Source organism: Poecilia mexicana, unplaced genomic scaffold (assembly GCF_051168715.1).
Source record: "Poecilia mexicana isolate PSO_F unplaced genomic scaffold, ASM5116871v1 scaffold_6, whole genome shotgun sequence".
Taxonomy (NCBI): Eukaryota; Metazoa; Chordata; class Actinopteri; order Cyprinodontiformes; family Poeciliidae; genus Poecilia; species Poecilia mexicana.
This window is the reverse complement of record NW_028263375.1, coordinates 26,863,287-26,876,600: the sequence shown is the minus strand read 5'-3', so window position 1 is coordinate 26,876,600 and position 13,314 is coordinate 26,863,287. Positions and strand designations below refer to the sequence as shown.

At 42.6% G+C, this 13,314-nt stretch overlaps 1 protein-coding gene across 2 annotated transcripts in view; it reads left to right on the top strand.

The window, feature by feature from the left end:
* Nucleotides 1-12,878, top strand: part of peak1 (pseudopodium-enriched atypical kinase 1) — an 82,346-nt gene extending 69,468 nt beyond the window's left edge. For both annotated transcript variants that reach the window (XM_088006515.1, XM_088006514.1), the window contains 2 exons: nucleotides 4,521-5,338; nucleotides 8,749-12,878. In XM_088006515.1, the coding sequence (XP_087862641.1) occupies nucleotides 4,521-5,338; nucleotides 8,749-10,083 (2,153 nt within the window). In that variant the 3' untranslated portion in view covers nucleotides 10,084-12,878. The remainder of the gene's footprint in view (nucleotides 1-4,520; nucleotides 5,339-8,748) is intronic.
* The last annotated feature ends 436 nt before the right edge of the window (nucleotides 12,879-13,314 follow it).

The window sequence follows — 13,314 nt, the reverse complement described above, 5'->3', positions numbered from 1 at the left end:
AGCCTCCATTTTCACCATCATCCTTCTTTCCTCCCCAGAGGGAAGAAGGATGAGAAAAACTGCAGTCTAAACTAAAACGTTAGTCTTAGTTCAGACGGTATGCAATGCCCCTGTGCTGACAAATCGCATCAATATTTCAGGGATTAGCAGAATACAGCATTTCTGCATTTAGATAAAAATTCAGACTGAGTTTATTTAGAGAGTTGATTGGTGCAGTTGACAGAAATGTGCAGAAACGCACATCATGCGTTTAAACTGAAATCAGAACCAGAAAGAGATGGAAGAAAATAGAAAACTGATTATGTAATCATTGTAAAGTATCCAAAATGGCCGGTAATCATCTCCATGGTGATGATAAAAGGTCTATTATTATCTGTAAGCCCTGTAACAATTACATAGATTAGATAATGCTTAAGGGAAGCAAAGCTGTGAAGGAGTTCCTATTAACTTCTGTTTAAAAATGACAGGTAAAACGAGAATATGGCCACAGGGAGTTTGTCAAACACAGAATTCAAGACACAAGAAACGACGCATGATGGCTCAGGCTCCAATTGATATGCAGCTGTTTGTCATGCTATATTGTCAGGCTTAATTATGACATATGATCCTGGATCAGTTTGAATTTATAAAACTGAAGATGTCAGAGGAAACGGGTGTTTCTACAAGGATTCCCTCGTCACAGGTGTCAGAAAGTGGGTCAGCTCCATTCAGCTCTCATTTAAAGCAATTTCTCAAAACAGTTGTTATAAAATTAAATATTAAGGATTCACAGGAAAGTGAACTCTTCCAGCATAAGTCTAGAAATAATTGTCAACTAATTTAGCAATCGATTAATCGTTGACTGAAGTCTCAAAAAAATGCCACTTGCTGAAAAAACAACACAATTGAGCCAAAACTTCACTGAACGACATACATGTTGCCTTATATATTAAAAAAAAAAGTTTATAAATATGTTTTACACAGAACTCCTCCAGTGGCAAAGTTTTAGCTTCATCCAGTTTGAATTTTGTTAAGAAAAAAAACCCATCTATCCAATTATTAATTGATTAGTCCAAAAATTTCCAAAAGATTAGCCCTACGCTGTATTGATGTTAAATCAAGCAGGAAGGCTGAGCTTTTCACATTATTAGAAGTGTTTTTTAGCTGCAAAATGCACACTTTGCTACAAATGATCAGGCGTTCACTAAGGGAATACTGTTTTATTGCATTTTAGACAATAAAATATATATTTTTTTAATTAAAGAAAGGAATTTAATTACTTCCATCATTTTTTTAAAATACTGTATAAAAAAGCTCAAGTGATTAAATAAAAAAATCTGCAGAATGTGCCACTTTTACTATCCGATTCATCGTCAGAACCCTGGATGGCTAAAACAATCGCTAAGCTTTGAGTTTTATTTATCTATTTAGGCAGAATGTGATGTGAGCACAGCTGTTGATGTGTAAAAGAGACGGAAGCACTAGAGCCTGTCGAAGCACAAAGAGCAGATCATTGCTTCAGTGAAGCTGGCAGGTGCTGCTGGCCTCCTGAAACATGAAGCTCTGGTGTGAGAGGGAAAGCATCGGGCCGCGATCAGGCTGTGCGAAACAAAACGAGGAATAGAAACAATGTGACAGACAGAAAGGAGAGTGTGGGTATTGTGGAGCAGAAACATTAGTGAGGCGCTTCTCATTGCACATGCTGGCACGTGGGTCTCTCTCTTTCTGTTAAATGACTCATCAGGGACTAAATATGTTTGGTGTTCTGCGCTACTTGCTAATTAGACTTTAAACGCGCGTGAGCAGCGTTTGTGTTTGTGAAGCTCGGAGTGCGCGCACTTGTTGTGGTGGTTCGATGTGTTGGGATTGTGTTAAAAGCTCCCTGGATGTCATCTGATGAGCTGCTGCCTGCAGCTTATTTTTACTTTGCTACACGCTGCTAATGAGAGACGCGGCAGGAGAGTGAGAGACTGTTGGTCTAACGAGAAACTTTCCAGAGCGCATCATCTCTGCTTGGCGGCGGGGAGGGCGCACGCATGCGAGCGTCTCCCTCACTCTGCACCAAGTTGAGGTTTAATCAGAGCATCAGGCAGGAGGAGGCAGAGCGCTCGCCGCCTCACTCGGCGCTGGTGGGAGAGTTGGCCGTTTCCACCAGCGACTCCGCACAGACTCTGGAGATGGGAGCAGAGAAGAGTGTTTCCCTCCGCCTCCCTGCTCAGCTGCTGCGCGGCGTTAGCTGAAAACTGTTAGTGGAACTGAGGTAGGCTTGTTTTACTTGCTCTCGTCTCCTGGTGTTCATCTCTGTTTCTTCTGTCATCTGTCAGTCTTAACACCAGGAACCTCCCACCTCAGCTTTGTTGTTTCAAATCAACACTTTGTTACGTCGATAGCTTTCCCCAATTAGTTGGAACAAAATTAGAAGTATGGAATGTATCAGAGTTTTATATCTTAAAAATCTGAATCTGTAGAGATGAAAGCGAGCAACACAAAACATTGAAACCGATTTTTTATTTTTTATTTTTTTACCCACTGCCTTCTATAAATTTAAAGGAAATTTCTTTGAAAATTTTTGATGATAGTCTGATAAAAACTGTTTTTATTAAAATCCATGCATTTTATTGAAAAAATACATAACCCTTTTTTCTTTTTTATATTACTTTTATATTACTATTTTAGGTCCTTTGGGATTGCCAAATTTCTATTTGCTAAATGCCAGGATAATAAGAGATCATTTCTTTTTATTTCATTAAATAAGTCTACACACATTTCTCCAATGTTTTATAGAAACGTTTGAGTCAGACATGTGCAGTCCAAAACACATTTTGTTGCTTTGTTTCTTAAGCCACTTTGCAACAAATGTAACAAGAGCCATTTACATTCAAGATTTAGCTTCCTGGCTAACGTCCTCACATGTTGCTTCAGTATTTGCCCTTCATGTTTTTCTTTATGACGCCGTCTTTCTGTGAAGTCCAGCAGTCCGTTTCTGCAGAACAACTCCCACAAGACATGATGTTGCAAATCATCCCACAGATTAGATTCTGCTCTAAAGCTTGTAAATATCCCCCATTTTCCTCCAAACAATGATTTTGGCCAAAAACTTACATTTTAGTTTCATCAGACGTCAGTACATGTCTCTTAAGATTAATGTTTTTGTCCCTGAAGACACTCGCAGTAAAGCATGTTTTATTGCTTCTGCCTTGCTGAGCGGCCTTTCAGCCATTGTTAGTGTGTCGCTGTGTCATCTGTCAGTGACACAGTGACACCTCTGTCAGTGGCTCTGCTAACACCTTTAGGCTAGCATCTTCACAAAGCCTTTTGTTTTATTCCCCCGATTAGTACTCTGGGACACAAAACCCATCTTCTTCCTGAAGATTACGATGGCTGGAGTTTTCTGTGCTTTTATAATTGCGTATACTTAAATTAAAACAGATAAACCTGGCACTCCAGACTTCTAGAAACTGTACCCAAGGACAAACTGGAGATGTGGAGGTCCACAATTATTTAACTTACCCAATATCTTTAGATTTTTACCATGATGACACAAAAAGGAGCAGAAAGTTTGTTGGCTTAAAAATACATCCACAGGTGTGCCACATTCCTCCATCTAACTCAGCATGTCCCTGCTGCGGGCTTTCCCAAATTTCTTAAAGGCATTGTAACCTTAATGCTTGCAAACCTCGGAAACTCCTAAAAACTTCCCCATCTCATTATTCTCGTTATTTACTTTTTTCACAACATGTAGTTTAGATGTAGTAAATAAAAAAATTAAGTTATACCATTTAATTAATTTGGTTTAATCATAGCAACACATTAAGTTATGTAATTCAGTTGAGTCACAACAGAAGATCCCTGTGACTGGACAAGGGAGACGTCTGCTTCCTTGAACGGATTACCGCAGATTGCTGGAGGAACACATTAAATCTATTCCCTCTAGGGAGGATTATGGAGACTCATTTACTTCATCCCGACTGCTCTGTCCAAAGACTTTGACTACATCCCTAAGGCGACGGCAGCGTGACTTCCACGTGAGGAGTTGCTCATCCTGAGTTTGTAATCAGTAGCATCTTATACAGTGGGGGGGAATGATTTGCTAAATCGGATGCCCGGACCACTCTGATGGGATCAGTAAATCTCCAGAGCAGCAGTTGACTGGAATGGTCATTTTCTGTCTCTGTCCAGTCTTGCATTATTATCCTCTAGGAAAACAGGGAGTTCCCTGTGGAGTTAAATCAGTGCTGGTGTTGGTCTGTGACCTTATGAACCCTGTCCTTTTTTTAAATACTTGTCATGCAAAGGGCACAATCTTTAGTGTTACTTTCATTTTAAAGTCTTCAGGTAAGGATTTTCACATATTAATGGGTTGCAAAAAAAATAAAACTGTTTGACTCGTAGAAGTGTATCAAAAAGGCCCTTTATAGTTGTTGCTGAATTCCCCACGAGTTGCTAAACCCCCAGATTTATGATAAACCAAAAGGTAACCTTTGACACCTGAGGAGCTCGACCTTTCAGACATTTAAAAACTCATCTTTCTCTTCCTGCAGGTCAATCACGTGCCAATATGATCCCACTGAAACAGCCACGGAACCTCAAGGCCTCCAACGACACTTTGTCCTCCATGGAGCTTGACGGCTCTGCGGAGCAGCCAGCATCTAAAGCCACACCGCCGCCTCTGCCCAAGAAGGTTGTCCCTCGCTCCAGCACTGAACCCAGCCTCGGGGTCAAAGAGCCCAGCCAGGGAGCCCTCCGACCCCGGGCAGAGGCTAAACCGGGCGGCACCAACCTGAGCGTGGCCAACCCTCTGTATGACCTGGACTCTACCTGGGAGACGGCTAGCCAGAGCTCCTCTCTGAGCTCCGAGCCACACCGAGCTCACGACCAGGAGAGTGGTGACTCTTTGGAGAGATCATCCGCCTCCGCAGCCGCAAGCAAGGGTCGCCTGACTAACAGCGTGTCCGCTCTCAGCTCCCCGCCTACCGCTTCCACACCAGTCGCTACCTCTGGCAGGGACAAGAGGGTCTTCCCAAGCACAGAGTCTCTGGGCGGACGGGGTCGGACCGCGGGCCGTGGAGCCGCTGGCGGAGGGACCTCCAAACCACACAGACCCGCTCTTTACAGGGGGCTGGACAGCTGGGATGAGGTGGTGGGCAGGATCCGGGGACTTCACATGGACACCCTACGGAAGTTGGCGTCGAAATGCGAGGACCGCTTCATGGCCGGCCAGAAGGACCACCTTCGATTTGGCACTGACAGCTGGTCACACTTCAGGTTGACCACCGGCAAACCGTGCTGTGAGGCAGGGGACGCTGTCTACTACACCGCCTCTTACGCCAAGGACCCACTGGTCAACTACGCCATCAAGGTGAGCGTCAGGTAGTTTTGCTGATCACCTTATCCTTATACCAGGTTTATTAGTAACCTGGTATAAGGATAAGGTGGTTTGAATAGTTTAGTAAAAAAAAAAGTTTGACCCTTGGCACTCTTTGATAAACTCATGAATGAATGGTAGAGGTACACCTCCTTGAAGGCATACGTCTTGAACTTTTTCACATTTGTCATATTATTGCAATGATAAATGGCTAAATACCTCAGTGACACTGTCCTGTTTGAGTCCCATTCTCAGTTCCTTTGCTGCATCCTCTTCTCTTTGTCTTCCCCTCTTATCTCTGCCCCCTTTCTCTGTAATATAAAGCTTCCACATTTAAATCTTGCCCACTATGTCAACTAATTTCATAGTGATCTTTAGTATTTAAAGTATTTAGTATTTAATAAATGTGAGGGACTGTGAAGAGTCTGGAACGCTATGACCTGAGCAATGGACAATCCAGGTAAAAACCTGTTAGAGGCTTCAAATGATGCACAACTGAGGTTTTGATTCAGTGTCCAGTCAGATAGAAACCCTAAATACACAGCCTTCAACTATAGTTTGGGTCATACCTCCTCAGCCTTCTAACAGAATCTGGCTAATGACCTAAATATTTGATTCAGACATCTAAAAGCTGCCAGACACCAACCAGGCCCAAGGACAGGAATTTGAGACCCTTGATTTAGATCAAAGCAGATTCATGGGTTAGAATGGCCCATTCAAAGTCCAGAAACCAACTGTGAATATGTTGATCCTCATTTGGGGCTGCCTATGAAGTAAGAATATCCAAAACTCCTTAAAGACCGGCAGCTGCAAATCTCTCAAAAGAGGATTCAAGAAGACTGGTTTTAAAATTCATATTTTTCTTTGTCACGATTATGTTCTGCTTTGTGCTGGTCTGCCACAGAAAATGCCAGCAGAATACATCATAGTTAACAGGACAAAGTTTGAAAAAGTTCAAGGGTGTGAATGTCTTTGAACGCCTCTATAAATGAGCTTCATGATGTTGGTTTAATTATACCTAATAAATAAAAGTGATCCTGAATTACACACCGTAATACTCCAGTTAATAACATAATCCCTAAATGCTCCATGTAACGTCTGATTCTCCTGCTAAACGGTGATTAGAAGGAGTGTTTGCTTTGACACCAGCAGGGAATTTGAAGAGAATCCTGTGTCCGGTGGTGGCTGCCTTGAGACGTCCTCGTGTTTCATTTGTTTGATGTCAACTCCTCCCACTTCCTCCACAGAAGCACAGGAAGGTGTTTACCTAACAGTGCTGCCACTTAAACTTTGAGCCCTGAGGAAACGTTCTTGTGCAATAAAACCTGTGCGTTCACATGTGTGCGTGCGTGTGTGTGCGTGCGTGTGTGTGTGTGTGTACAGACTAAAAGGTTGCAGCGGCTGGTAGAGTTTAAAGAGTTAAAGTAGACGCTGCACTATTCATAAAATACTTTCTGAGTTTGACCGGACTTCAAAGTTTTGCCTTTCCAGGCCTGAATTTACTTTTGTGTTGTATAAAACAAGGCTGGCAGAAGCAGCAGAGCACAAACAAGCACCAACATGCCAGTTTCCCTTCGCTAAAGCTTGAAACCTTTACACATTTCTCGTTAAAACCGATTCAGACACACTCAGAGTTAGAAAGTTATGCTGGCTGCTGTGTGAATAAAATCTCCACGGACATGTTGGCAGCTTGACGTATAAGACTTAAGATTTGTCATGATGAATCGCTTATTTAAATAATTGAAAACTAATTTAGAAAGCAATTAATTGTTAACTGGATTATGCAGACTCAAAAAAAGACCATTTGGTGAAAGAATAACACACTCAGAACAGCAATTAAGCCAAAACTATATAAAAACTAGTCACATTTTTCATTTAAGAAAAAAAAACTATCTTGTGATTCAGTGGTTCAATAAAAATATATTTTTTTATCTGATTAAGCAATTAACTGATTTCTAAAATGATCATTTGCTGTATCTCTAATATATATAAGTATATATATTTCTCTACCATTTTGACACTGAAAAAACAACCACACTGCTTCATTTAAGAAATATATTCTCAAATGGGAACAAGGAGGAAAAACATAACTACTTATATCAACCCAGTTTTACTTATCAAACCATGACTGACATGTTAAAACGTTGCGCTTCCCTAAAAACAATCAAATGAACAAGTTAAGGGAAATAAATTTACTCTGTGCTTTATTACAGCTAATTTTTTCCAGTAGCTGAGGTTTTCTTCTTGCAGAATTAAAAAGCCATTTGCTGCTGCTCAGAGGCATCCCTCTGCTTCTGGTAATCTCACAGACCATTACGCTTTTGGCTCTGGGAGACTTTTTTGTTATTGTTGTTTGGCTGACCATTCCTGAGCACCAGAACCCTCATTAATTCTCCTAACTCTGGGTAAGTGCTCTTCACACAGTTTTAAAGTTGGTTATGTGATTTTCCACAGTTGCTCGTCTTGCTCTTTTTTTTCCTCGTCTCTGTCATGACGCACTTCAGCAGAGACATAGTGGAGATCGCTGCTCCATCGTACTTGAATATGTAAGAGCACCATCCCCCTTCAGTTATGAAATGTTATGTACTGCACCATTTTGGATTAAATTTTTGCTTTTATAATCATCAAACTGAATTTGAGTAATTTCCTTCAAGGTATGGTTGAAAACTTTACAGTTTGCCTCCTGATGTAGACGTCCACTGTGATCTAAGACGTTCTTGTTGCTCTTTCTGAAAACTGCTTTCTACTTTTTTTTTCACTTTATGCATAACTAACAACAATATTTGCTTCAGTTCACAAGAACAAAAGAAAAAAGAAAGTTTCAAATTCAACAAAAAAGTTTAGCCAAGAAGTCACCAGTTCTGACCAAAGGTTTCACTGGAGGTCACTGTTTATATTATAATATGGTAAGGTATGTCTCAATAACAGATTTTGATGGATGATAAATTGTCCCAGTAATAATTGCTAGAAACTGTACTATTGTTTTTTTTATTACCATTTTCAGGTAATGTATAGATTATGGCATAATAATGGAAATTTGACCTCTCAAATACCAATAAACTTAAATTTTGTGAAGAACATTTACATTGAAACTAAATGGAATATATTTTAGATATCCAAAATAATCAAAACCATTAAATAAAATAATAAAGACAAAAAAAAAATATGACCAAAGCCATAAATAAAATGGATTGTGAAGTTTTTAAAAACAAAAATGCCCTTGAAAAATTATTAAACACCAGAATGGAAATTAATTTTAATATACTATCAGTTGTTTAACTGCTTACTGCAACAGGCTTAAATGTTGCCTTTTTTGTAAAACAATTTAAAAAACGAATAAAAAGTACAGAAGCTATAAGTAAAGGAAATGATAAAAATTAAAATCTGCTGTTTTTGATCTGCAGATCTGTCGCAGTCATGTGAAGGAGACGCAGCAGCAGTTTTTCCACAGCCTGGCGGTGAGACAGAGCCTCCCGGTGCACTTCAACATCCAGCAGGACTGCGGACACTTCCTGGCTGACGTCCCCGCCCGACTGCTGCCTTGGGAAGAGGAAGAGGAGGGAGAAGATGAAGAGGAGCAGCAGGAGGAGGAGAAGCAGAGAGACAAGAATCATGAAGGACAGACAGAGATGGACACAAAACCGACAGACTCTGAAGCGTCGAAAGCTAAGTCGGATGAGGTCCCGGCGGCGGGGAACATGAACTCGGCGGGTCAGCTGAGGAGCCGAGTGGTGGTCATCACGCGCGAGGTGCCCTTTCAGACGGTGGCGGACTTCGTGGGGGAGGGCGCGGCCCGGCACGCTCACAACCCCGAGCTGTACGAACGTCAGGTGTGCCTCCTGCTGCTGCAGCTCTGCTGCGGCCTGGAGCACATGAAGCCCTACCACGTCACGCACTGCGACCTGCGGCTGGAGAACCTGCTGCTGGTCCACTGCCAGCCCGGCAACCCCTGGAACCTGGACGTGCTCGAGCCCAACAACAACAGCAGCAGCAACGGCTCGGGGGCCTCGGCCGCCGCCGCCTCCACCTGCCCCGCACGCCTCATCATCAGCAACTTCTCCCAAGCCAAGCAGAAGAGCAGCCTCATGGCGGCCAACCAGGAAACGCTGCGCGACCAGTCGCGGCTAGCGCCTGAGATCATCACGGCCACGCAGTACCGCAAGTGTGACGAGTTCCAGACTGGGATTCTCATCTACGAGATGCTGCATAGACCCAACCCGTTCGAGGAGACGCCGGACCTGAAGGAGCGAGAGTACACCTGGGCAGACCTGCCGCCGCTGCCCGTCAGGTCGCTGTACTCCCAGGGGCTGCAGCAGCTGGCCAGGCTGCTGCTGACGGTCAACCCGTCGGAGCGGATCCAGATGTCCGAGGCGCGCGCCTGCCTGCAGTGCCTCCTCTGGGGGCCGCGGGAGGACCTGTTCCAGGCCCTGGGCTGCAGCAGTGGTGCCGGCCCCGTGTCGGGGGCCACCGCCAGCCAACGGGAAGCAACGCTGCAGAACTGGTTGGACCTTAAGCGGACGCTGATGATGATAAAGTTTGCGGAGCGTTCACTGGACACGGCCTGCAGCGTGAGCCTGGAGGACTGGCTGTGCTGCCAGTACCTGGCCTTCGCCACCACGGACAGCCTGGGCCGTGTGGTCCACATCCTGCAGCAGCCGCCGCAGCAGCCCCACAACCAGAACCAAACCCAAACACATCCGGCGCACGCCCACCGCCTGGCTCAGCCACAGCAACTCTAAGCTGTTACTATGGCAACACCTCCAACTTCTTCCCCTCTATCTCTGCTCCCTTCAGCTGATGAAGTGTGATGTAAGCTAACAGTGAGCGCCAGCCGAACGTGGAGCTGTTTGTTTTCCCCGTCGGACCACACGGCGAGAGAGACGGCGTCTCATCAAGCAAACAGCACGACCTCATGATCAGATCCCATTACTGCAATGTTCTTAAATCAAGTTCAGTAACGAGCCGAAGCACAGGAAGTCTGCAGGAGTCAATCTGACCAGAAGCAGCAACAAGTTACCAAACATGCAAGGAGATTTTAGCCATCAGGTTCCTTAATGTTCTGCAAAGACGAAGTTCTTTAGAACGCTCTTAGCACCCGAGATCATCACGGATTAGATTAATTTTAGGGTTGAATTTAAAAACAAAAAAAACAAAAAAACAGATGATTTGATATGGAAAAATAAACCAATATTTTTTAAAGGAATTTGATCAAAATCAAAATTTTAACCCCTTAACACTTCAGGCAGGTCAGTGGGTCGTCATGACAGTTTAGTGGTTTTAAACTCAAAACTGATGCAGAGTAGACGATGACTCACTGAAACCAAAGATCAGCCACAAGCTGCTCACTACAGCATGAAATGACAGGGTTTTCTGGCTACATCAGAGACATGTGGGTTTCAGATCTGGTTTTGGTGAAGCTTTCGATTTTGATTTTAGTTGAATATTAGAAGACATAAAAATATCATTGAATTGTGTCTTTTAGCACTCTGTGATTAATTATATTAGGAGAATCGGCAATGTCACACTGTGTGTGTCAGCAATTGCTGTAAAAAAGTATTTTATTAATTAAAATGAAAACAGTTATTACAGAGTTGACATTAAACTAGCTTCGTCAACTTGTATTGGTGTTTAGCAGCATTAGTGTAGTTTGCATTAGAAAAACAGGTAATTCCCAGATTTCTAAAAGCCTGTCAGCATTTCAGAAAGGATGAAACTGAGCAATTCTCCTCTCAAATGTTTAGCCTTCATGTTATGTGCTTGAAGTCTTGCTTTCTCTCACTCACTTGCAGCCTGAAAGAACCGTAGTCGTCTTACCACATAACATACGTAGCTTACTTCTCTGTTCTTCCTCCGAATTCAGCTGTGACCAATTCAGATTCAGTCTTTCATTCAGTAACTTAGCTCTGTTACCAACCTAGTTGCTCTTGGCAAGGTTTGGTCACTAATAAAAAAAAAGTAGATATTTGAGTTACTGATTTGTAGTTTTAACAGGATCGTCACATTTCATCTGAATGCACAGCAAGTCATCTATTGCAGACTGGCCCTAAGGTTTGCATCACTCCACATTTTTAAATGTTGTTTTAAAAACCGTAAGCTAGTCTGCTTTGAACTGAATGCCTTCACGTTCACCCTCACTGAAATGAAACTTGGACACATCTGCTCTTGGCTGCAAGTCTGACCTCCACTCAATGTTTGTGCAATGGATTGTTTTATCACAGCGGTTGACTAATTGACTCCTCCGTTAGTTTTTGTGGCACATAAACTGATTTTATTTCAGTCCTGCAACTTTTGGGGGGAATGAACAAAAAAAGAAACAAGTGAATTTCAGAGTGAACATCTTCCATCGGGCGGAATGTTTCACGGACTGCAAAAACGCGAGTCTTTGTTTGTCTTGTTTCTGTCAAGTTGTTTTTGAACAGTTCTGAGTTACGGATGATATTTGCACACTGAGTCAGAGCGGCGGCGGCCCTCTGCGGACGCCTGAGGTCATAACGCAACGGACGACTGGGAAAAGTTGGGAATTGGACGATGTGGTTAGACATTTGAACTTCGCCGCATCCTCCTACTGAACTGCATTTTTTAAAAGTATTTAAGCATCTTTGAAAGGAAATACTCAACCACTGGGATATGTTTCTCATCCTCTTGTTCTAATCTAGCCAGTCCTGAAGTGAATCCAGCTCAACCGTCAGCTTTAACTAAAGAGATCGGTGTTATTGAACGCAGCATTCTAGCTTCGATTCGGTAGAGTCTATGCAGGTACTCGAGTCTCCGATCCGCCAGTCAGAATTTCATTTTGAACCAACTTAACGAATAACATCTTTAACTCGGATTCAACACTTTTTCACAAGTTTACTTGACTGGATCCAGTTTGTTTTACAGACTCTGCAGCAGAAGCGTTGCTATGGGGTCATTGCTTGCAGATGTACAGTAGCAACTCAATGGTCCACAAAATGGGGGGAGAAAAAAAAAAGAAACAAAGTAGGAGTGAGTTTGTTACTGCGGTAGAGTGTGGTGAGGAATGTGTGTGGGACAGCACTGGTGGCTGGCCGCCTTTATTTAGAAAAATATATAAATTTAACCTTTTCTCTATTTTAATCTGCACACTGTTTTATTGAGTACAGAGCACCTCTATTTCTCGTTAGAGCCTGATAGTTATTTATTCATTGTTGCTTTACTTGACTTTCTTTCTTCTCGCATGTTCTGGAGGAAGAATAAAGTGAGTAGTTATCACTGTCCTACGCGAACAAACGACCAGAGAAGATCTCCGTTTTCACACGCCACAGTGTACAGTATTTTACTGAGTTTGCCTAATGAGGAGAACAACCACTTTGGCTGAAGGACGTCCTTTGAACCGGCTTTCGACAAGTTTGGATGATGCGTCATGTGTGCCGATAAATGCCACTGAGTTTTAAAGAACAGGAGCTCTGTAATGCTTTCTGTGACGATGTGTAGAGTACGTCCTCTGGCTTCATTGTTAATTGTTGAACAAGTTAGCCGACTGTAACAGAACAATAAATATATGTTTTTATATATACATGCTGTCTTTGTGTCTTTTTAGCTTAAGTAAGTTTGTGTGCTTTGGTGACCATATTCACTGACAAGTTTTATGTTTCTCTCCATAATAGGGCTTTATGTTGACTTTGATTTATATGCCTTACCCCAATCGTAAAAAAAAATATTATCAAATATATTTCTTTAAGGTACAAGAGTATTTATAATAAAGGTGATCCGCCGCATTGATATTAGGCCCATCAGTTAGCATAGTGGTAAAAACTAGCCCCTTGTTCTGCGTTTTGCTAGGGTCTGGAATTGGTAACTGAGAAATTATTTCCTGGAGGCGTGGCCTCTGTTAACCAATCGTTAACGTTTGGCCGTGACGTAATGCGCCAGTTCGACGCTATGAAGCTAACCGGAAATTGTTTGCAGCTCTAACTGTCTTACACTGTGAAGAGAGAAATGCAGGCTGTTAA